Source organism: Rhea pennata, chromosome 9, assembly GCF_028389875.1.
Source record: "Rhea pennata isolate bPtePen1 chromosome 9, bPtePen1.pri, whole genome shotgun sequence".
In the NCBI taxonomy this organism is placed as follows: Eukaryota; Metazoa; Chordata; class Aves; order Rheiformes; family Rheidae; genus Rhea; species Rhea pennata.
Window position 1 is genome coordinate 10,835,429 of NC_084671.1, and position 23,608 is coordinate 10,859,036.

Below are 23,608 nucleotides of genomic sequence, written 5' to 3' on the forward strand. Positions count from 1 at the left end.
TTATTTAGCAATGTTCTTTTATTTCCAGTTTTTTAAGGTGAAAAGATGCCTTTAAATCTTCAATTAAATACTCCATAAAGAAAAAAAAGCAAAAAAATTATTTACAAATTCACGTGACCAGTAATTGAATCCTTGTTTTAATAATTACACGTGCGGCTCGTCACATCCGGCGCTCTATAAATACAGGGGACACAGATGCAGGGCCGCCCCGTTGCTTGCCCAATTGTGGCCTTAAATGTTTGGGGGAGGAATGAGGTCTTTGAAGGGGAGGACAGGGACTCAGCCTGGCCCCAGAGAGAAGGGGTCACTCCCCCCCCACCCCCTCCGCAGGTGTCAGAGCAGGAGCTGGCAGAGGGGAAGGGGGAGGAGAAATTATTTATTTAAAATAAAAAACTATGGGGTGAGGTTGGGGGGGGGGGGGAAAGAGTCCAGGCAGTGATGGGGAAATAGAGGGGGACAGGGGAAGGGGAGAAATCATGCTCCTGTCCCCAAACCAAATTTAATAAGTTTATATATATATAATCTCTCTATATTTCAGCAAGTGGGGGAGAGGAAGAGGAGGGGGGAAAGGAGGGGGGAGAATATCCCCATCCTGTCCCGTCTCCCCGTGACATGAGTCTAGGGGTTCTCTGCCCCCTTCCTGGTGACCTGGGGTCCCTGCGCTGGGAGGGGAGAGAGGAGGGGCCCAGAGCGGACCCACAGCGACAGCTGCCTCCGTCAGCATGTTTATTATCATCGTGACAAACTAGTACAGGCCTTGCAAACAAAACCAGGATGAGGGGAAGAGGGGAGAGAGAAATAAAAGAGGAGGGCTGCTGGGGGCACAGCAGGTCCCTTGACCCCGGCATGAACAAGTCCAGGGGGCCAGGGGTACGGGGCACTGGGTGAGAGGAGATGGAGTCACACCCTGGGGTGCCCTGCTCTCTCCCCCCTTCCTCCTCCTCCTCACGGCTGCTCAGTTATTGTCCGACTCATCCTCGGCTTCCCGGAGCCAGGTGAAAAATGCTGTCACTGATTTGAGGGCCACCCCTTTGCCTTGCTGCTCAGCTGCATCCTTGCTTGACTCCCACTTGTAGAAGGCCTCCTCTTTGATGACGTCCTCGTCGTAGAGGGCATCGAAGAACATTCTGAGCAGGTCTGTGGTAGGGGACAAAGAAGGACCCTGCCATTCCCCAACCGCGGCAGCCCTAGGCAGGCCAGTAGAGGCGAGGAGGGGAAGGGGAGAAGAGAACATGCCTGCCCCGCCTCACACCCCAGGCCTCCTGGTCCTCCCCCTGCCGTGCATGACACTCACTTGGAGGCTGGTCCAACTTCACCACCAAGGCCTGCAGGGCATAGAGTGCCTGGAGCTCCTTCTGCTCGTCCCGCATGTACTTCTGCAGTAGCTTGGCCCGGTTGCGGATGACCTGGGCGTCTACGCGGTATGGGTTCTCAACTGCGGGAGAAGGCGCGTGAGATAGGGGTAGGAAGGACCCACGCGCACAGCCCCCTCAGCTCACCCAGGTACTCACAGACTATGGCCGAATGGCACACGGACGTCATCAGCGCCCTGATAAACGTGTTGGATGAGACCTGCTGCTCACTTAGGTTAGCCTGAAGGAGGTTAGAAGAAAGGGGGCCCGTGAGGAGAGGACAGAGACAGAAAGGCCCTCCCGGGCCTGCCGGAGCTCTGCCCGTGCCCTCACCTCGATCCAGTCATATATTCTTTGGTTGTTTGAGTTCTCCTTCAGCAATTTGTCCATCTGCTTGCACAGCTCCTCTGAGGTCAGCTCCTTGCGGCTCGGCGTGTCTGAGCTGTCTCCCATCGTGTACTCTAATTTCTAGAGAACCAGGGAGAGAGGAGCTGCTTAAAGGCAGAGTGGGGGAAAACATGCTCCAGGCAGCAGGGCCCAAGGGTCCTCCCACAGCCACTTTGCCCCTTGCCACAGTTAAGCTCTCACCTGCTCTGTGACAAATTTGTTGACATCCTGGTCCTCAGGCAGGAATTCCTTCCAGCTTAGGCCCCCATCCCGCCACAGCTTGCCTGCTTTCTTCTGGCTCTGTAAGAGAGCCAGTGTCAGTGTCTGGGTACCACAGCCCCCACTGGAGGCGCTGCTTCCTACCCAGGCAGAAGATGCTACAACTTGGCTGCAGCACCCCAGCAACCCAAGCCTGGCAGGGGACACCCAACACATGTACCCAGCCCACTGCCATCCTCTTCAGCTACAAAGTGCTTTGATCCCCCTGTGCTGACCTGCTTCCCATGGAAAGGGCTAGAGAGCCCACGCCAGGACTGCCAGCCCCCCAAGAGAGAGGATGCCAGCTACACGAGCCCCCCACACACTTACCATGCCCTTGCACAACAAGCCCAGCACCTCAACCAGCAGTGTAGTGGCCTTCCCGATGGGCACCAAGGGTTTTGTTATCTCCCTACAGGGCACAAGCGACAGGATTAAAATTCCTGCCCCCAAATTCTGCTCTGGGACCCCATGCCAGCCCTACAAAGGAGCACGGTGCTCACCTGAACAGCTCCTCCATAGGAATGCCTTCCTCGTGCAGGATGGGTGCGATAAGCTCAGCCAGGTACAGCCAGATGTGTGGGATGTCAATCTCCATGTCTTCCGCAATCTCCAGGATCTCCCGCAGCCTAGAGGGCAGAGATGAGAGTTCTCGGGATCGAGCAGAGAGCTGCTGACTGTGGGGCCCAGCCTGGGGCAACACAGCAGGCAGCCCTAGAGCGCTCAGCTCAACACAAGATCGAATTCCAAGCTAGTGTAGGTTATCCAGGCAAGCTCGGAGCATTTCCAGGGCTGAAAACCCCACATCCACCATCTCTGAGCCCCATCCCAGTGTTTGCACTTCCCCCTCCGCCCCCCCCCCCCACTGCAATCTGCACCCATTGCCTCATGTCCTTTTACAGGCACCTCCGAGAAAAGGCAGTCTCTAACTCCCTCTAAGGTACCTGAGGGCAACAGTAAGATGTCCTCTCTCCAGGGCACAAGCCCAGCTCCCTCAGCCTTATTTCATACCTCTGTTCCCCACCACCAGGCTCAGTGTCTCTTACACCAGGGAACCCACAATCAGGCCCAAGGGCCAGCAGCGGGGTCAGATGCTGAACACAGAGCATCTTCCCTTACCCCGCTTGCTGTGCCCTTGCTAACGCAGCCCAGTATGCAGCAGGCCTGCCTTGCTGTGAGGGCATGCACTGTCTTGGGCCAGCCTGCCCCAGTCCCTCACCCTTTGTAGTACTGCTCCTTGGAGAGCGTGCCAGCCTTCACCAACTGGAACAGCAGGACTCCCATGTGCTCTCGAGAAATTGTGCTCCTCTCCAGCGTGGACTCGATGCCATTCCGCACAAAGACGTAGAGCGAGGAGGGGCTGCCCAGCTCCTGCACGCACTGCAGGGCCTCCTGCAGGGACAGGGGGTCAGTGCTGCCCCATGGCCAGCCCCACATCCCCCATGCAGGCACTGCTGGCATCCTGCCTGACACAGTGCTGCTGCTTGGGGAAAGGAATGGTGTGCTACAGGGGCCAAATGGTGGCTGCTCCCTCCTCTCACCTTCATGTCGTTGATGTGCAGGTATTCCTCTATAATTGCCTTAGATTTCTTCTCTAGCTCTTCTTCTGATAGTGTGGGCTTGGGGGGTTCTGCAGGAGGTGCTGGCTCTTGCTTAACTGCAAGAAGAGAGAAGGGATCAGGCACTGCCTGGGACAGGCAGAGCCTCAGCCTGCAGCCAGACCCTGACGAGCACCTTTCCTCCCACACTCACTTGTCTCTCGGCTCCTGTCCCGCTCCTCCGTCATGCTAGCAGCCTTGCGTACGGCCTCGGGGCCGCCTTGCTTCTCCCGTTCCCAGCTCCGGTCCTCTGTCTCTTTGCTGAAGCTCCTCTTGGTGAGGGCAGACCTGTTCCTCTCTCCCCGCTCCCCCCGGTCAGGACGCTCCAGGCGGTCGCTGCCCTTTTCCGAACGCGACTCCCGGTCCCCTCTGTCCCCAGCCTTCTCTGACCGGTCGCGGCTGGAGCTGCTTCTAGGCGGAAGGAGGGAAAACACAACGTGAAGCACATCGCCACCCTCTCTGACCTCAGACTGAGGAGCTATGCAAGGCAGGGCTGCCTCATCCCAAGAGGCACATGAGGACAGTCCCAGTGGCACGACAGGAGCTGCCCTTTAGAGCTGCAGCTGGGGACAGAACCTTTTTGCGAGGACAGGGCTCTGGCTGCCCGACTTCTCCTGAAGCACAGAGCTCTGCACAAGCGGAAGGCACTCTGGAGGTGTGAGGCCTAGGCAGCCAAGGGGAGCTGCTCGCCTCCAAGGTAGAAACACTGGCTGGCTCTGCCCTGCTGTCACAGAGAAACTGCTGGTGGCAGGGACCTGGGGGACTGTAGCCCACCCCCCTGCTCAGAGAAGGAGCAGCACGCTCCAGTGTCTCAAGGCGTGGTTAATTTTGAGCACCTCCAAGGATGGCAATTCCCCACTATCTCTGGTCTCTACTCTAGTATTTAATCACCCTCGGTGGAAAATACTTTTCCCTGTATTTAATCAGAAACTCCCCATTCCCTCTTATGCCCATTGCCCTGTCTGTCCCGTCCCCACCAAGACTCTGGCTCTGTCCTCTCTACACCTTCCCATCTGCACAGAGCACAGAGATCCCCCTTTGCCTCCTCTCCTCCCAGCTGAAGAAACCCAGCTTTAGGTTAGTTCAGCTTCAGATATCCTATGCTCTAGCCCTGACTATCCTCGCAGCCTCCGCAGAATTTGCTCCATTCCTACATCTTGTCCTGAGATCACCTAACTGGACACAGTGCCCAGATGTGCCAAACAGCAGGGAGAAAGCCCAACCTCTGCCCTACCAGCAGCACTCAGGCTCATGCCCAGGACTCAGTCAGCCTTCTTTGCCACCAGGACTCACCGATGACTCTAACCAGGGCCCCTTCCTGCCATAGGAGTTGCTTATCCCAGCCCAAATGCTGGACTCCACACTTGCCTAACTACTAGCACACTGCTCTCCAGTTTAGGGATTTTCTCCTCAGCTTGCAAACACCCCAACCCACCAAGCTGGCACCAGGTAGCCCCAGTCTGAGCCCTCCCTAGGGCCCAAGGCAGTCACATTCACCTCTGCACCACGCGACGGGACTCCAGGCTCTCGGCAGGGGTGGACTGCTGGAGTGCTGAGAAGCGGTTCAAGGTGCTCGTGGCCGGTCGCCCTGAATCAGATGCTGGGTGTGAAAAGAGGGGAGTCTCAGAGCTCAGCACATCCCCAACAGAGGAACTGCCTTGGGAAGGGTCCCCGCTCCCTCCACGTACTATGGCACTGAGCCAGCTTGATGCTGCCTACCTGAATCTGCAGGCTTCGCACCAGAGCCTCCGCTGCTGCCTTTGCCCCAGCTCAGCCGCCCGCCTGGCGCAAAGAGCTGGTTGTTGGAGTCGATTGATCCAGGCTGCAGGGAGAGACACAGAGTTGGCTCCAAACCCTACACTGAGGGAGTGGGCAATGATCTGAGCTAGGCAGCCAGCTCAGCTGCCCACAGGCAGCTTCAGCACCCACCAGGAACCAGGCTGTGCCCCAGCCTTACCTTGGTGATCTTTGTTAGCCTGCTGGTGTCAATGGGCCGGTTGCCCTTGCTGATGGGCACTGTGTTCCAGCCGTCATCCGCGACCAGGCTCCCGCGGCCACCTGGACACAAGTGGAACAGACGTAATGCACAACCCCACAAAGAGTAATGCCTCCACCAAGCCAGAAGTCATGAGAGCCCAGGGGAGGAACCTCCCTCTGGCAGGCTTGGGTGTCCCCACACCCAGGCACTTACTGCTGGAGGATGGCCCAGGGGGTCCTCTCCTCTTGTCCTTCGACATCAACTGCTGCACTTTGATATGTTCCCGATGCTCCTCCATCTCTGCTTCCTTGTGGATCTGGTCGATGGTTTTGGGGCCCTGGTCTCCTCGCCGTGGCACCCAGCTATTCTGCAGAAGGCACAGGAAAAGGGAAGAGGGCGCTGAGCCAGCTGGAAGGTTGGACAGTGGAGATAACCTCTCAACCTGGCCCTGGTCTCACACCGTACTTGTGAGGGCAGAGACATACACAGGGCTCCTGGCTTCCCAGCTGCATCCCCCTCAAAGCTGCAGGCTGGTCTCCACTCAGGGCCGCAAAGCCTGCACAGCTCCCCAAGCACTGTGGCAGCTTTTGGCACAGAAGGACTCAGTTTCTGGAGCCCTCCTGCATTAAATAACTGCCAGTTACTGTGTGCCCCCTACCGCTGCCATGCTAACCAAGGGCTGGGGGCTAGCATGGTGTCTCTGGGGCTGGCCACAACTTACATCTCCCCTCTCTTTCCTGGGCTGAGGGAGGACATAGACTACTGGCACTTAAGAGGACACAAGCCAGCAGCTCCAGTAGACCAAGCAGAGGACAAAGGACAGTCCCTGGGAAATAACAGGCCATGCACCTTACCCGTCTGAGGTCAATCACATCCTGCAGCATGAAACGGATGCGGGATGATGTCTTCTTCTCTTTGATGATCTTCTCCATCTGGTTGAAGTACTGGTCCATCCTGGGCTGCAGGGAGATAAGAGTCACGGTCACATACCTCCCACAGGCAGGGCAGGGCAAGGCACAGCAAGACAGCGCAGTGCAAAGGATACCTTCGCCTTCTCGAAGTCCAAGTCCTTGCCAATAGTGGTAAGCAAGCGGCAAAGGCACTCAAGAGACTCCTCATCATGGTTTTTGAGCAGTTTCACCACGCAGTCATGCATGATGGCCTCCGTCAGCATTTTCAGTTTGAACAGCTCCCCGATGAACTTGATGTTGCCCAGGGATCTTCGGCGGGCCTTATCCCGCGCTTCCTCCAACTCATCCTTCATGCGTGCCTTCTCCTCGGGCTGCATAGGGGGCAGAACAGGGCTGGTCAGTCCCAGAGCCACCCTAAGGACTCCCGCTTCAGCTTGGAGCGGTAGCCTCCCAACTCACAGCACTGGCATCATCCATCTCCTTCTGACGCTTCTCAAAGATCTCATCGTCATCCTTGTCCTTCTCAAACTCTTTCTGGCAGCGGTTGAGCAGCAGTTTGCGGAAGTTCACAGTCACCGTGGGCTTGTCTGTTGTGGGCACTTTGAGCTGCAGGGAGAGGCACAACCCAGGGAGGGAGTATGAGTCAAGCCTCCCCCAAAATACAGCAGGCCAAGCCCCAGGCTCTACTCAACCCAAGCAAAAGCCACCCCGCACCTAATGACTCCCCACAAAGGCATCTGGTTCAGCCTTCCAACCACATGCTTCAGAATCCCCGTCTCTTAAAGGCAAGCTCTCCATCTCACAGAGCTCAGCTAAAGCCCTCAAACAAATCCCTGGTCAGCTCAACAGCACTAGGACTACAGTCCCCCCAGCTCTTGCTCACCCCCATAAGGCAACGGCACATGTTAGCATAGGCAACAGAGAAGTTTGGCTCCGAGATGGCCTTCTCGAAGACGAGGTCGATGACACCCTTGAGCCGCTCCTCCGTGTCAATGGATAACTCCATCACCTGCTTCATCAGCTGCTGAAACATCTGGGGTGTCAGCTTGTTGAGGATGCTGCGGACACGGCGGAGCAGTTCCTGCAAGGACAGCAGGGTTAGCAAGAGCCAGGCATCATCCCTTGACCAGCAGGTATCAGTTGTGCTGCCTGCCTGCCCCAGCTCCCACCTGTGTCTTGATGTTCTCAGGATCCTCCTCCTCCGAGGCACGCTTGCTGCTGGGTTTCCAGGCCTTTTCAGCCTTATTCAGCTTGACATCCTCATTGAGGGACACAGTGGCAATGATTTTGCGGGGTTCCTTCCTCTGGCTCTGCTGAGAGCGGCGGGGACCCAACCCTGAGGGCTGACACAGCGGGGGGGGGAAAGGGGAATGGAGGAGTGGAAACTAAGCCTTTTTCTTCAATCCCTCTGGGGGACAAGGCTAGCCAGGCTGGCTCTTGGGGTATCCCCCATCCACCTGCTCAGATCCTCAACTCCATCATGGACATCAGTGGCCCAGACACAGTGGCTCAAAAGCATGATCATCCCAGAGAGGTGGAGGGGGGACAACGCAGGGGGAAGGAGAAAGCAGGTAGATCTACTCACCAGGCTCCGGTTACCCATGACAGGCCGGCCGAGGTTGGCAAAGGAGGGGGTGAAGTCAGGGCTGCAGTTCATGCCACTGAGGCGGATGGGGTCCAGCGCCCTCAGAGGCGTCTTGTTGGCCTGCAAAGGGAGAAGACAGGGCTGAGGATGCCCGGGGGCAGAGGAATGGTATATCCATTCCCCCAGCCTTATCACCGGGACAAGGAAGCAGAAAGCAGCCTTGGACGTGCCCAGGGAAGCAGCACAAGACCACAGGCTGCCCCCCGGGGCTTTGCTCATGCACAAGGCTCATTGTAAATGCTGCAGGGGAACCCAGGGTAGGGCAGATGAGGGCCATGCCCAACCCTGTCTTGCCACAGCAGGGACCAGAGGTGCTAGCCCCCCTCCCCAGGCAGCACCCATGCTCCCCTATGCCCAGGGCACCACCAACCTTGTCCAGCACCACGTCCGTGATCTGAGGAAGCCCCTCAGGTTTCTGCATGCTGGCAAAGATGAATTGGAAGCCCAGCAGGAACTCGCGGTCGTATCGCTTCTTCTCCTCAGGGTTCAGGGGCTTCCATTGCTCTGCAAAGGGAGGAAAGGGAGAGACCTTGATATAGTCTGTCCCATCTTCTGTACCCTGAGCCATGGGACCAGTCTGGACCAACACGGAGACCAGCTGGATAAAGATTTAGGTGACCATGGAGTTGCCCTGGCAGACCATGAACGCAACTCCTGCTCACTTAGGTGAGGGGGTGGAAAGCCTGAGGCGACCATCCCCTGCTTCTCATCCAAGACCCCCAGATGGGTCACTGTCTCCCACCCCATGCCAGGCTCAGCCTGGCAAGACAGAAGTATGAAAGGCTTAGGACAGCTTGAGAACGCTCCCCACCACTCCCACCACTGGGCCAGAGACAGCAGTTCCTAGCAGAGGCCTCACAGGAGATCAAGCACAAGCAGCTGCCCACGTGGGCCAAGGCACAGCTCACCTTCCTTATAGCGGTACTTCTGATCCACAGCCTTGCCCTTCTCTGGGGCCAGCTTGTCCTCTTTTTCCTCCCACGTCTCCTCTGACTCCTCCTGGGGACGCGTGGGGGCTGCGTCCTCTGCTTCGTGGGCAGGGGCGGATGCAGGGGGCTTGTTCTCCGCCTCTGAGGCACTGTCACTGATCTGAGACTGCCATCAGGAGGGATGGGGACAGCGGTCACACCACAAGCCCAAGCCTTGCTCCTCTCTGCCCCAAACCAAGGTGTTCTGCACCCTCCTCAGATCCTCACTACCATCACAGAGCATCAGTGGCCCAGACACGATGGCACAAAGCAAAGTTCATCACAAGAGGGGTTGCGACATGGGGTGATGCGACTCCCCAGAGACACTCACCTCTTTAAAGGCATCCAGCAAATCGCCTACTGCCTCCTTCTTGTTCAGTTCCTTCATTCGTCGCTTTTTCTTTGGCACCGACATGGCGACTGGGACGAGAGACAAGGACATAAGGGACGAGTAGCAACCCAATCCCCCGCACACCCTGACACCAGCTCCAGTATCACCAGTAAGGCCCTAGTAACACTGGGTGAACTTGAGGATGGGGCCAGTGGGAGCCTCAGAACACGATCCCACTGCCCCCAGGGCCCAGGCACAGCTCCCTCTGAGCCCAGACACACCGTGCGCCCACCTGGGACCCACAGTCCCACTGACCCTACGCACAGCCTGTCGACGCACACTGCTGCCTTAGTGTACCAGCACATTTCCCCGAGCACCCCAAAATGCACCCTGCACTCCTGTCTTCTGTAAAAGGTATCCCTTATGGGAACACCCTCCCATACACACTTCTCCCCTCACATATACTCACTCCCAGAGCTCCTGACACCCTCCCTGGCACCCCCATATACAACCCCCAAGAGGCACACTCCCCAGAAATACACCGTCTCTCAGCACACCCCCAGGCACCCTCCTCTAACCCCACAAACACGTGCTCTGTACACCCATCTCCCCTGACGAGCCCAGGGCACACCATCCTCCCGCGGCAGCCTCACACGCATACATACATCTCCGTACATCTTTGCAGAGTGCTCCAAAAAGATAACACGCAGCTCTCCCCCCGCATCCCCAGGGCACCCTGCTCTCTCCACGGGCCCAAGCACTTTTCATACCTCTGCACAGTGTGCCCCGTACAGATACAACCCCTCTGACGTTTTTCTCCCCCATCCACAGCGCACAGCCCATTCCCCTGCCACGGCCCAAAACGTCCAGCTCCAGTGAACCCACCCCATGCTCCTGCACAAGGTGTCCCATACGGACACATTCAACCCACTCCTCCCCAACACCCACAGGTCCCAGGGCCCCTGCCACACCTGCACACTTATACATCCCCCCTACACCCACACCTCATGCCACTGCCCAAGGTGCCTCATACATTCTCCCCAGACATGTCCCCCACACCTAACCATCCACAGGCATCCTGTCACCTCCCACAGCACCCCGCTCCCCCCACTTCCTACCCACGTGTCCCTGTCCCAAGTCATTTGTCCTGCCCCCTCTTTATACACCCTCTCTCCCCCCCGCCGCATTCCTCGTGTCCAGCACCCCATACAGGCAATCCCTATACACACACCATCCCAACACCCATCCCTGGGGGGCCTCACAGTCACCCTCCCCACAGCCCTGCACACCCCAGCCAAGTGCCCCCAACCTGGTGCAGTCGCCTCCGAGGTCTGCAAAGGGGCAGGGGCCGGGCTCGAACTCCGCTCCTGGGCCTCGGCAGGGCCTTCGCTCTCCTCCTCCTCCTCCTCCGCCGGGGGGGAGCTGGGGGTGTCCGGCTGGGCCGGCTCCTCGGGTTCCGAGATGGGGCTGACATCCGACTCTGGCTGCTCCTCACTTGGCTCCACTTTGTCCGTGCCCTCCACCCCGTTGGGTAGAGGCAGCTCTTCGGGCTGGGCGATGGGAGAGTCCAGGACGGGCGCAGGCACCAGCTCAGGTGCTGGCACAGGTGCCAGCTGGCACACAGGTGCCTCGGGGACCGGCTCGGGCACCTCCTCTAAGACCCCGTTGGCCTCGGCTGCGTCCTCAGGGCAGGGCTCTTCCGGGGGTGGCGGGGGGCTGGGGGAGGCGGGTTTGGCGGGTGCTTCAGGGGCCTGCAGTACAAGCGGAGGCGACGCCGGTGCCGGCACTGGGGGCCCGGCTGGCATCGTGGGGACAACAGGCACCGGCTGCACCTCAGGCAGCTCAGGCACCTCCGGGGCAGGCTCTAGGAGGGGAATGGCAGCTTCCTCCTCCAGGACCACAGTGTCCATGTCGGGGGCAGGCACGAGGGGCAGCTCCACAGCCCCTGGCACTGTAGTGATGGCGCTAAAAGTCTCGTGCGGGTCAGGCAGCACCTCGCCCAGCTCCGCTTTAGTGTCCGCATCCACGGGGGGCTCCATTGGCACCAGCGTCACGGCTGAGAGCAGCACGGGCTCCATCTCAGGAATGAGGGGAGGGGGAGGTGACGGCGACGCCGACTTGCTGGGCTCCAAGGAGACAGGCTTGCTTACCACCAGCGCGGGTTTCGGGCGGTCATCTGCAAGATGAGCAGCATTGAAGGGACTTTCCAGTCCCCTACAGGGCCCTGATCCTCCCTAGATCCCCAGTCCCAGGTTCCCCTATCTGCAGGAGCAGTGCGGGCAGATCTGGCAGCACCGGCTGCTTGATGCGGTTTGGCACACGTGCAACAGGAACAACAGGGGACCTTGGTGCCCAGGGAACAGCTGGGGTACATGCTAGGGGAAAATGCAAACCCTGCAAACAGTCCTGAGTACCATAGCAGGACACTGCTCCTCACATATGTAGGCAATATGCCAGCCTCCCACTCCCCAGTTTACCTGGGGCTCAGGAGATCGGCTCCCTCCCTCCCTGCAGTGCCAAGTGCACAGGGAGCCGGACCGCAGCCGCGCCAGCTGGCCCAGCCACTCTGCGCAGCAGATCTGCCCCATCACGTGCACATACCCGGTCGGACAATAACTGCTACATGCGGCGTCTCTCCGTTGGCCTGCGGCTCCAAACCACTTCCAGCCTGGGAGGAAAAGAGGGAGCTCAGCAGGGCCGCAGGCACCCCCCAGCACCCCAGCTAGGGAGGCATGGTGTCCTCTTACCTGGGGAGGTGTGGGGGTGGATGAGGTCCTTGCTCCTGACATGATTTCTTCAGTGATATCTTTGCCGCCTTGGTTAGGGTCTCGTATCCGGATCTGTCCGTGCGCCAGGAAGCAGGAGAAAGGGAGCAGCTGTCAGCAGGGTGGGGGACGCAGCACCCCCTTCCCTGGGCCCAATGGTCCCAGGACACCCCCTTCTCCAGGCAGAAAGGCAAGAGGTTCATTCAGTGATGTGCTCGCCCCAGCCTCACAGGGCCTGGGGGCTGGCGGGTGCCATCCCCCCTCCCCGTGGAGCGAAGTGCCCCGCAGACAAGGTGCCCGTCCTGACGCCCGGCAGGAGGGGACACTGCGGGGCAGGGGGAGCCGCGGCAGCTGCTGCCGCTGGGGCTCCAGAGCCAGCGCCGTGCCCCCAGCCCTGGGGACAGGCCAGCTCAGCCTTCTGGAGTGTCACAATGCCCCGGGCACTGCCCGTCTCCAGGGGCTGGGGCACGCTGGGGGACCCCATGGCACCGGGGGCACGCTCCTGCCTCGGGGGCGGCAAGCCGGCAGGGCGCTGGCACACGAACGGCACAGCGAGCCCCCGCGGGGACCCCACGCCTCGCACGGGGCACAGCGCTAACGTCTGCGGCTGGGGGGGGGGGGGGGAGAGAAGGGAGGGACACACCTGCCTAACCCCACGCCTGCGCAGAGGTACGGCCAGAGCCACGTGTGCCACCCTACAGCGCCCGCTGCTGTGGGGCGAGCGGAGGAAACCCACGCAGGCAGAGATCACGATGGGGGGGCCCAGAACGGGCGGGGGGCTCAGCCCCCATCCCCGCGCACGACCTGCTCCCGGGGCGCCAGCAAGAGCAGCGCTCTCCTTGCCAGCCAAACGCCCAGAGGGCACCACTGCCCCTCCATCAGCCCCCCCGGGGAAAGCGCCAGCATCGCCCCTCGCAGCGCCCGCCCCCCGGCGCGGGGCCGGGCCGGCAGCCGCTCGGCTCCCCGCTATAAATAGGCCCCGCACGCGGCCTCCGCGCGCCGGCATCTCCGGGAGCAGACAGCAGTTGGCAGCCGCGGCACCCCCACCCCCGGGAGCCGTGACTCAGCACAACGCCTCCCCGCCGCCCGCCGGGACGGCCAAGGTCGCCGGCGCCCGCCGCGCGCCCCGGCACCCCCCGCTGCCCCCGGCCCGGCGCGGGCAGCCCTGCGCCGAGCCCCAGCCCGGCCCCGCACCTCTGCGCCCTGGGGCCGGCGCCTGCACCGCGGACCCCCCGGCGAAGGGGGCTGGCGCCGGCAGCGTACCCCAGCGTCGGAGCTGGCCCCGACCCCCACCCCCCCAACCCAGCCCAAGTTCCCCCCCGCCAGCCCAGGGGCGGGCGGCTCCTTACCGTCTTGCGCTCTCGCTTTGGGGGAATTGGTGGCTGCTGGCTCATCATGACCTGGGCCGTGGGGACCCCCGCCGGGAACTGCTGCACCCCCTGGGCTGGGTAATAGGCACCCGCTGGAGGAGAGGAGAGAGGGTGAGAGGGGCCGGCCAGCCCAGACCCACCGAGTTCACCTGCCCAGCACGGAGAGCCCCGGCCGTGGGGATCCCAGCGCCTCCAAACGCAGGGGGGCTCCCAGGAGCAAGGGGAGCCCGTGCTGCCCTCCAGCAAACCCCGACTGCATCCGTCCCGGATCACCCCAACCTGCCCGACAGGCCCAACCAAATTCCTTCCCCGTGAAGCAGAGCGTCCCCGCGCCGCCCCCACGCCTAGCTACTGCCCCACGGCTGGAGTCAGGCCCCAAATCCACGACTACCTGCCGAGCCCAACGGCCCAGCGCAGGGAACGGCCCCTCCGGAGAGGAGGGCCATGCCCGGGCGCAGGAGTCCCGGCTCTGCCGGCGGCTGCCTTCCTGCCGGCTCCCTTATCTCCCCCGAGCCAGCGCTAGCCCCAGGGCGGCACCACGCAGCCCCGTCCGCACCCTCCATTCACACCCATGCCGAGGGGGCTCCGCTCCGCTCAGCCCCAGGGGCCAGACCCTCGGCTGCCGCCCAGGCTCACCCCAACAGCACGAAAGGATCCCCGGGCCCGAGGCAGCACCGGGCCCTGATCCCGGCCCGGCATCTCCCTCAAAAGGTGCTCTGCTCTTTCCGAGGCATCGGCGATCCCCGAGAGCATCCACCCAAAAGCACAGGGAACGAGGAAAACGGGGGAAACAGGCCAAGGGAAGAGGTCTGGCGGCTGCCGAGGCTCATCGCGCTCTCCGGGGAAGGGCCAGTGACACAGATGCCAGCGCGCAGGGAGAGACAGGCACAGCTGGGCCCTGGCCCCCTCCCAGCTCCAGCACTTTCCCGGTCGTGCCAAGCCCGCTCAGCACGAGCGGGGACGCTCTGGCGACCGCCCCGCCGCGGCACCGGGGACCCCTCCCCTGCCCGGGCAGGACGCAGAGCCAGCCCAGCCTGCCAGGCGGAAGCGGCTCCTTCCGGGGGGGGAGCGGGAGGGAAAACCGACCCGGTGGGAGGGAGGGAGGGATGAGGCAGCCCCCGCAGCAGCGGGGAGCACGTGGGCAGCGCCACAGCAGGGGGGAAGAGCGACCCACGGGGCCATGGGGACGACCCCGGGACGCCGGAGCAGGCAGCGTGGGTGGCTCCAGGCCCCGGCACTCGGCCGGGGGCGGTGGGAAGGCCTCAAACCCTGGGAGCGGCCATGCTGGAGGGCAAAAGAGCCAAGGGGAGAGGCTCGCAGAGCGGAGACGCCCGCGGGATACCCCGCGACTGGGCACTGAGGAGCAGAGAGGCCAGAGCCCGAGCGCTCGGCGGAGCCAGCCCAGCCGGCTGCTGCCTGGGGCCGCTTCCTTCCTCCGAGGGGCCTGTGTCGGCCGCGGGACAAAAGCGAGGGAGGACGGACACGTACCTGGCTCAGGAGAAACCCATCTCTGCCCCGGTTTGCTTTGCTGCCGTGCCGGGGACGGGACGGAGGCCTCAGCTCACATTTCTGTGTCTGCAAGGCCTCCCGGGACAGACCCAGCCTAAATATAGTCACGGCCCGGGTGGCCACATGCGAGCGGGGGAAGAAGGGGGGGCCGCTCACACCGGCGCTCCCCAGCTGCAGGGGAGGGCAGGCACGGAGCAGCCGCGGCCCGGGCCCCTTTCCCGGGCAGGCCCCGCCACCCCTCAGCCCTGTTGGTTTAGCTGGCCGGGGGGTGGGGGCGAGCAGGGGGAGAAACGGGAGCAAAGCTGGGGAGCAGCAAGCACAGAACAACGGCTCCTTGCCTTCCGCACCGCCGCAGCGACTGGAGGGGGAGCAGGGGATAAAGTCTGCCCTGCATCTCTGCCAAGACGGTTAAACATTAAACAGCACAGATTTGGAAAAGGGGGTGGGAGGCTCAGGGTAGATGGAGAGGTGGGACACGACGTGCACACAGCGCACTTCAGTGCTGCAGTGGGAGAAGCACACCACCTCCTGTCCCCGAAAACACCCTGTAATGTTGTCACTAGTCACAGAAATGCCCCCCCACACGCACACCAGTCAAAAGAGGTGCCTGCGCTCTGAATTTGGAGGGGCTACAGGGAGCCCAAAGTCAGAGCAGCAAAAGGGACAAAGTGCTGCGGATGGAAAGCCAGCGGCGAGCAAAGAAATCCCCCCGGTATGTACCGTAAGTCCCGAACTCTGTAGGGCTAGCTCCAGGGTAAAAACCGGGGGCACCAGGCTGCACTGGGTACTGCTGGGTCGGGACAACGTACGTGGAGCGACCCTGCAAAGAAAGGTCTGTTACCACCCTCTGCAGGCACAGGTGTAGCCCCAAAACCTCGCCACAGAGTACCTCTGCCTGCCGGCCAGCCTGGCAGCAGGGCAGGGAGCAGGACCCTGGCAAACTGGGCATCACGCATCCCAGGGGCTGCCCACAGCACCCCACCAGGGCTGGGGAAGTGGGGGGGGGGGGGACCCAGAACTGCTTGCTGCCTCTCTGCAGTGATAGGCAACACCCTGCTCTGCTCGGTTCGTGCCTGCAGAGCCCGGGGACCCCCTCCACCACCCCCAGAGCAGACCTGGGCTCCAGCCCTAGCTAATGTCCCTGGTGCCCACCGCAGCCCCCTCCCACAGGGCCCAGGGAGGCCAAGGACACAGCCCTCACCTGTCCGGGAATGTAATACGCTCCTTGGGAAGGTGTGTAGGATATCTGGGAGGGTATCATCATCACCTGGGAAGCAGCTGGATACACATGGGCAGGCGGGCCAGGCCGGGCCGTCGTGTTACTCTGCACGCGAGACGCGCTCGTGGGAGGCTGCGCCCTGTTCTGGTAGAAATGCTTCGGGAGAGACGGGGCACAGCGTGAGGCGGGGAGCGCCAGCGCCAGCTGCCCGCTGGGGCCCGACCCACCAGAGGCGCCCCCTCTCCCGCCTCCTCCCGGAGCGGGGCGAGCAGGCTCGCAGCGAGCACCGCCCCAGAGGTCAGCCCGGGCGCAGGGAGAGGGGGAGCAGTCCTGGGCAGAGATCTGAACAGGGGAGACCCCCCGAATCAGGACCGCAGCCTCCTCAAGCCCAGCACGCGGAGCTGCCACCCTCCCGGGCAGCCCGGATCGGCACCATCCGGCCCACGCGCACCTGCGGGGCCGCCTGGGTCCATCCCGCCCAGCTCATGCCCGGCACAGCCCCCTCCCAGCCCGCCGGGGGCCGGCAGCTCCAGCGCCCGGAGCCGGCCACGGCCGCACGCAGCTCGGCGGCGGGTCCCGGCGTGCCCCGCACCGGGGACGGGCGCACGCACTGAATGCTGGGACCTGCAGTCCAGCTGCGCCCGGAGCCGCGCTGGAGCCGGACAGCCGGGACGCGTGGAGCCGGCTAGGGCTCCCTCGGGCCCCGCCTGCCCTCCCTCCGGCTTTCTTTGCTCTACAGACACGTCTCCGGGCTCAGACGGGCGCTGCAACCAGACCAAGACGTCGGGCAGCCCCGACGGAGGCTGTTCCAGCGCAGCACGGAGAGCCCGGAGTGGAAGCATCCGCACACGCGCCCCATCTGCTCAGGGCAAGGCTGGGAAGGGGCACGGAGAAAAGCATTACCTGAAGAGACCTGAATCCTCCCTGTTAGCAAGCGCACGCATACAGAGGGAGAGGGGAAAGAGAGAGACAGGAGTTACCCGCCACCGTGTTGAGACAGGACCCGGAAGCAGGTGGTGGGTGGAGGACGGGCCAGGGAGGGGGTGGGAGTGCGAGCCCGGGGCCACAGGGCTGCTAAAGGGAGGTGGAAAGCGGTCGGTCGAGCTCCAAGCCGGATGCCGGCACCCGGAGCGACGTAGCAGCCATCAGCTGGGCAAGCAGGAGGCCGGGGAGCCCTTCACCTCGTGCGCTCGTCCTGCGTCCACCAGCGCCACAGGGCACGGGGAGCTGCCCACTCGGCCAGGGGCACTTTGAAGCCTTGACTGTCCCTTTGTCGGTCCCTACAGAGCTGGAGGGACCCGGACACGCCAAGGGAGGCAGGATTACGCTGAATCTGTCCCCGGCAGCCCCTCTGGTACAGAAGGGCTCGTGGAGGCTCAGAGCCTTCGCTCACACTCCCAGAGGAGGTATGAAGCAGGACAGCTAGCAAAAGCAGCATCACTAGGATCTAGGGGGCCACATCCAGCCCCCAGTCTCCTCCTAAGGCCTCCAACATCTATGGCCCAAGGGGCCATCGGGTCCCAGCTCCACCACAGCTCCAGCCTAAGAGACCCACTGGGTGCTTCCAGCCTACTCACATTGCACTGGTGTGGTGGGAAGCCATGCCCACGGTGAAAGGGTTTCATCATCCCCAAAGTGACATTTTAGCTAGGCTAGGCCAGCAACAGCAGCACTGAGCCACCTCAGGGGGCAGCTGCAGCCTTGGGAGACCCCCCTCCCCCAAGAGCAGGGGCACAGGCAGAAGCAGTGGCCTGGACCAAGGGTTAGCACAGACACAGCCACATGCTCCAGGCTTCATGCAAGAGCAACCCCAAGGAACTCGGAGACACTGCAGCGAAACTCCCTCAGCAGCCCAGGCCGAGCAGGCGTACCCGTGCCACCCTCCCCCAGCCTGCACCACCAGGCTGGGGGGTCCCCGCTCCCCACGTGCCCCAGGCCCCCTTTGCCCAGGGTGGGTGTTTCTGTGCAGTGTCGGAGCAGGGTGCTGCCCCGGGTGCTCAGCATGCGGGGTGGAGGGGCTGGTTAGTACCTGCTGGTGAATAGCACGAGGCCCTGCTGGAAACTGAGAGAGGAAGAGAGCAAGGTTTGGGGAGGGGGAGGAAGGAGAGAAGAGCAGTCACTTGGTGGGCACCCCACCTGGGGACACATGCCCCCACCCCAGGGCCAGGAAGGAGGGACAAGACCCCAGGGCACGCAGGCAGCGCCAGCCACAACCCACATTTCAGGCAGTTCCCTCTCGTACATGGGTCCCACGGGGCACGACCAGGCTCCCGGCTCCACCGCGCACCGATGCGGCCACGGGAGAGGAGTGCGGACTGCTCGGCCAGGCGGCTCCGGGAGCAGACAGGCTCGCCGAGCCCCCCACCCCCTCTTCCCCGGGCAAGCCCCTTACCTGTCGCGGCTGAGAAGGCGTATTCATTTGTGAGGTCGGTGCTGGGTTAAAAACCACGGGTGCCGTCTGACCGGGTGGGAACGTCGACTGGAGGGAGGCAGGGAGGGAACGCGTTGGCCAGGCCGAGGCGGGACAGAGCCCCCCAGCTCCCTCCCCGGGGCCCCAGCCCGAATCGGGGAGCTGCCCACCCCAAGCCCACCGGAGGGGCTGTTACCTGTGGAAGTCCAGGAGAAGGGGCAGGGTGCGGGGCTGTCGGGGCTCCTCCTGTGGGCTGTGGAGCTTTGTTCATTTCATGTGGTTGTGCATAAGGATCCCCTCGCTATCTGCGGGGCACACGGACAGCGGGTGTAAGCCGGAGGCTGTCTCCGCGACCCCCCAGCTCTGTGCCCAGAAGCCCTGGCCCATAGATCTGCCACTTCTCCAATGCAGACCCTAAAAATGGGACATCCCAGCCCCCTCAACCCAGCCAGGGCACAGCTGGAGACATCCGCTGTCCCCCACAAACTGTCCCCCAGCCATGGTACGGACACCCAGGAATCTCCTCCTGTCCCCACTGGGGTGCACAAGCCAGGAGAGGCATGGGCACGGGCCGTGGGACTGCCCCACCTGCCTGCTTCGAGCTCCCCTACAAGAAGCTGCCCCCAGAGATGCTGCAGAGCCCGGCCGGGGGGCCCCGCACAAGCGGGCACCAGGAGAATCGCAGCCCGCTGGGAACCACGATCCCTGTCGCCAGCACCCAGCCAAGAGGCCCAGGCCGCCACTGGCTCCAGTGGCCTGGGTGGGCCCCACGGTGCCCCGGCGTCAGCCGGGGACCAGCTCCACCCCAGCTGACCTACTAAGAGCTTCCCCCGGCCGGCCAAACCTGTTCCTGCCAGTGGCATCGAGTCCCCAGCACGCACCGCAAACGCCTGCCGGGGAGGGGAGGGGAGGGCAGGGAGAGCTCCCACGACCCCACGCCACCGATGCTCTGCCCACTGCCCTGCCCAGGGGGGCCCGCAGCCCCCCAGGCGCTGCCGGCACCCACGTGCCAGGCAGCCCGGACACCCTCCCGGCTCTCTCGTCCGGCTGCGGCCGTCCTCCCAGCCGGATCCCAGGAGGGACTTGGCACCCAGTGCCGCTCTCTCCGCCCCAGTGCAAAGGCCGCCCAGGAAAGGAAGCAGCAGAGGTGCCCCCTGCCCCGGGAGGTGCCCCCTCCATCCCCGCAGCAGCTCAGAGGGCTGGCCGCGGCCAGGGCAAGCGCAATCCCCGGCCGGACCACCCGAAGGAGCAGCCCGTCGTGTGCCTGCCTGTAACCTGACGCCGGGCCGCGTCAGCGTTCGCAGTCCTGCCGGCCCCCCAGCGCTGCGGGCTGGCCCCGGCGGGGGCATGGGGCACCCCAGCCCCACTGCGGGGCAGTGCTGGGCACATCCCACCAATGCTACTGCCCAGGGGCCTGCCTGCACCCTCAGTCCATGGGGCACCTGGTCCCCTGCACCCCCCAGGGCTGTGACCCCAGCACAGGGGAGAAGTGGGGGGGGCACAGACCCTGCACAGCCTTTGGGGGTACAGCAGGCACCAGAGCCTCTAGCCCAGCCAGGGATCAATCCCACTCCGATTTCAGGCCTCAGAGTGGGCTGCACCCCACAGCACTCGCCCTGTCCCCTTACTTGGGGCACCGAGGGCCAGGCAGGGGCCCCGGGAACCCGCTCTGGCACCCCACCGCCCAGCATGCCTGCCTGGCTTGGCCGCGCGCCCACCGTGCGTGCCCAGACGCCCCTGCCCTGCCCAGCGCCGGGAAACGGCGGCGTGGGCCATTTTAAAAAGACAGATCTGCATTGGCACAAGTTACTCGGAAAAGGAAGGGGGGGAGGAGGATTAAAACACAGAGGGGATGGGACCGGGGAACTCCTGGGGACAACCACACTTCCAGAAAACCGCCATGCCCCCGGAACCGCACCGGTCTCCCCACCACAAGTCTCAGCGCCAACAGGCAGCAAACCCGGCTTCCCCGGCCCCCCAGCACAGGCACCACCAGCAGAGAACTAGATACTCACCCCCCCGCGGGAAAAACCTGGGCCGACTGAGCGGGCCTGCAGAGACCTTTCATCCGACTGACTTGGAGAGAAAGGAGGAAAGAGAGAGGGAGGAAAAGAGAAGGAGAAAAGGGAAGGAGGGTGAGGGGGGAGAGAAAAATCAGCCTGCAAACCTGCCAGTGCAGGGAGGGGGCGGCCCCGCGGCGCAGACATGGGGGACGCCGGGGCCCGGCTAGGAGCACGAGGCCGCCGGGGCTGGGCTGGGCCGGGCCGGCCGGGCGTGCTGCAGTGCAGAGCCGCCGAGCCCCGGAGCACCCAAAACCCCACCCACAGGCACGGCGCGTGGGGCCTCGCGCCCGGAGCCACCCTGGTGCGCACTGCTGCTGCCGCCGCCACCGCCGGACCTCCACCGCCACCGCCGGCCGGCGGACCCCTGCTCGCGCCGGGCCGGACACGCACAAATAAGACGTCCGGGAAGTGCCGGCACGGGGAGCCGGGGCCCTTGGAGAGGGCCGGGGGCAGAGGCAGATGCCAGCTAGGAGGGGAACGGGAACAGCCACTGATGTCTGGCGAGAGGAGGGAGCCGCTGGCTCCCGCCACCGTGCCGCCTGCCTCCCGAGACGCCCGTTTCGGTGGCCTCAGCGCGGCCCGAGGCCCCGGCCGGGCAGGAGCAGCCTGCTCTGGCCTCGGCCCGAGCGACGGCCCCGCCGGTACCGGCGTCCCCAGGGAGGGGGGCTCGTGGCCGACGGACCGTACTGCCGGATGGAGGCCCGGACGTCGGGGCACCATCGGGCGAGCAGGCGCCGTCCGGGGCTGGGGACGGGGCAGGGCCCCGCCGCCACCCCCCAGCTCGCCCGGGGGGCTCCCCGCGCCAGCAGCGGGCACCTCGGACCCCTCCGGGCCCGGAGCCCGGGGGTGGCGGCCGGGGCCGTCCTCCTCCCCCGCGCTGCCCGGGGCACCGAGCTCCGCTACCTCCGCGCCCGGCAGCGGCTCCCGCTCCAGAGGCGCCTGTCCGTCTGCCCGCCCGGCCGGCATCCCCGCCGCGGCCCCGCTCCCGCGGCAGGAGGCGGCTCGTCCGCCCGCCCGCGATTTTACGGCGGAGGCGGTCGCCGCGGGCGAGGACGGTGCCGGGCCGGGCCGGGCCGCCAAGAGCCGCGGGGCCGGGAGCCGCCGCAGCGCCGCGACCGGCCCGACCAGCCCCGCGGGGAGCCGCCGCCGCCGCCGCCGGGGCCGGGGCTGACTCACGGCGGCGCCGCGGCACCATCTTGGCGGGAGGGCGGGGAGGCGGCGGCGGGGCCGCCGCGACACCGGGCGGGCCGCGCCGGGAGCCGCGCCGCTCGGGGCCTGCCCGGCTCGGGGCCTGCCCGGCGCGGCGGCGGCGTGGCCCGGTGCCGCATCCGGCCGGGCCCGCTCCCCCCCGCGGCGGCGGCGGCCTCTGCCAAGGACACGTGTCACTGCCGGCCGCCGCCATGGCGCGCCGGGAGGCACCGGCACCGGCGGCGCGGCGGCGGCGCGGCCCGCCGGGGCGGCGCGACGGGAGCGGCGGGAGCGGCGCGGCGGGGCCCGGCGAGCGCGCACCACGTGGGGCGGCGGCGGCGGCGGGGCCTAGGCGGGGCGCGGCGGCGGCGGCGGCAGCACGTGCGCGGGCGGCGGCGGCGGCGGGCGGCACGTGGGCGCGGAGCGGCGGCGGCGGCGGGGCCGGGCGGGCCGGGCCGGGGGGCGCGGGTGGGGGAGGGGGGAGGCCGGCGGCGGGGCGGCGCCCACGTGGTGGCGGCGGCGGCGGCGGGGCCCGGCGGCGCGGCGCGGCGGGGCCCGGCGGCGGCGGCGGCGGCCGTGCCGGTGCCCCCCCCGCCCCCCCGGCGCGGCGCCCCGCCCCCCGCCCGGTTACCTTCAGTCTCCTTCAGCGCGCGCGGCCCGACGCAGCCGCAGCGCAGCGCAGCACGACCATTTCCGGAGCCGCGCCGCGCGCAGGGGCGGGGCCACGCGCCGCCGCGGGGGGAGGGGCGGGGCGGCCCGCCGCCGCCGTCGCCGCCGCCGCGTGAGGCCGCCCTGGGCGCCGCCCGACGCACGTGACGCCGGCGCGCCGGGCCGGCTCCCTCCCCCCACACACACCCCGCCCTCCTCCGTCACGTGACGGGGCGGGGCCCACCCTCCGCGCCGCCGGCGGCGGGGCGGGGCGGGGCCCTTCTGGCCACGCCCCCTCCCGCCTTGGCCACGCCCGCCGTCGCGGTCCCCCCTACCCACCCGGTGCGGCAGCACGTAGCGCAGCGCGGCACCCGGCCCCCCACGGGACTGTGCACCCGGCACCCACCCGGGACCCGGCACCGCACGGAACAGGGCACCTGGCACCCACCCGGGACCCAGCACCCTGCGGGACACAGCACCTGGCGCCTACCCAGCACTATTTGGGTTACAGCACTCGGCACCCACCCAGGACCCTTCAAGCCACGGCACCCGGCACCCACCCGGCATTGACCCGACCCCCCCATGGGACACTGCATCCAGCACCAAGCCAGCACTCAGCACCCACCTGATATTTCTCAGGTCACAGCACCCGGCACCCCCTTCCCCAGCTCCCCATAGGACAAGGCACGCACCACTCACCTAGTATCCAGCACCCACCCAGGACCCCTCAGGACACACCACCCAGCACTCCTTGAAACATGGCACCCCACACTCACCCAGGACCCAGCACCCCTCAGGACAGGGCATCCACTCTTCACTCTTGCCTCCTGGACCTCTCAGGGGGTGCTCCGCACCCCTTAGGATGTGGATCCTGCACCCATCCTGCACCTAGAAACAGCATCCTGCAGACACCCTGCATCCCCTGGACACAGCACCCAGGTTGCACCCATCCCTGGGACACTGCACCTGGCACCAACCATGCACCACCACGGCTAGAGCCCAGCACCC

At 64.8% G+C, this 23,608-nt stretch overlaps 1 protein-coding gene and 2 non-coding genes across 7 annotated transcripts; all 3 read right to left on the reverse strand.

The window, feature by feature from the left end:
- Positions 1-22,653, reverse strand: EIF4G1 (eukaryotic translation initiation factor 4 gamma 1). Of its 5 annotated transcripts, none has more exons than XM_062582228.1 (33): positions 22,584-22,647; positions 20,717-20,777; positions 18,898-19,006; positions 18,684-18,770; positions 16,274-16,447; positions 15,793-15,892; positions 13,543-13,655; positions 12,176-12,268; positions 12,030-12,096; positions 10,738-11,604; positions 9,429-9,517; positions 9,038-9,224; positions 8,500-8,633; positions 8,070-8,189; positions 7,654-7,827; positions 7,368-7,565; positions 6,944-7,090; positions 6,619-6,855; positions 6,428-6,532; positions 5,787-5,940; positions 5,553-5,653; positions 5,315-5,417; positions 5,093-5,195; positions 3,750-4,006; positions 3,539-3,654; positions 3,217-3,389; positions 2,501-2,626; positions 2,328-2,409; positions 1,941-2,039; positions 1,686-1,820; positions 1,512-1,593; positions 1,295-1,435; positions 1-1,137 (listed from the first exon to the last, which is right to left on the reverse strand). In XM_062582228.1, the coding sequence occupies exons 3-33, from the start codon at positions 18,970-18,972 to the stop codon at positions 956-958; spliced, it is 4,821 nt and encodes a 1,606-aa protein (XP_062438212.1). In that variant the 5' UTR covers positions 18,973-19,006; positions 20,717-20,777; positions 22,584-22,647; the 3' UTR covers positions 1-955. The 5 variants fall into 5 exon arrangements, with proteins under 5 accessions (XP_062438212.1, XP_062438211.1, XP_062438208.1 ...); XM_062582227.1 differs by having other exon boundaries at positions 5,093-5,183; positions 8,070-8,210; XM_062582224.1 differs by having other exon boundaries at positions 8,070-8,210.
- Positions 7,942-8,016, reverse strand: LOC134144406 (small nucleolar RNA SNORD66). Its single transcript, XR_009959361.1, has one exon. It is a non-coding gene; the product is annotated as a small nucleolar RNA SNORD66 (small nucleolar RNA).
- LOC134144405 (small nucleolar RNA SNORD66) lies at positions 9,310-9,386 on the reverse strand. The gene has a single exon (XR_009959360.1). It is a non-coding gene; the product is annotated as a small nucleolar RNA SNORD66 (small nucleolar RNA).
- Positions 22,654-23,608: the final 955 nt, after the last annotated feature.

Bases quoted from the DNA above. Each gene is read 5' to 3' on its own strand.
- EIF4G1 (XM_062582226.1), bottom strand. From the start codon at position 18,972: ATGAACAAAGCTCCACAGCCCACAGGAGGAGCCCCGACAGCCCCGCAC. The intron at 3,655-3,749 runs GTGAGTGTGGGA...CTCTTCTTGCAG, and splicing joins GGACAGGAGCCGAGAGACAA to TTAAGCAAGAGCCAGCACCT. The intron at 1,138-1,294 runs GTGAGTGTCATG...CCCCTACCACAG, and splicing joins GAAGTTGGACCAGCCTCCAA to ACCTGCTCAGAATGTTCTTC.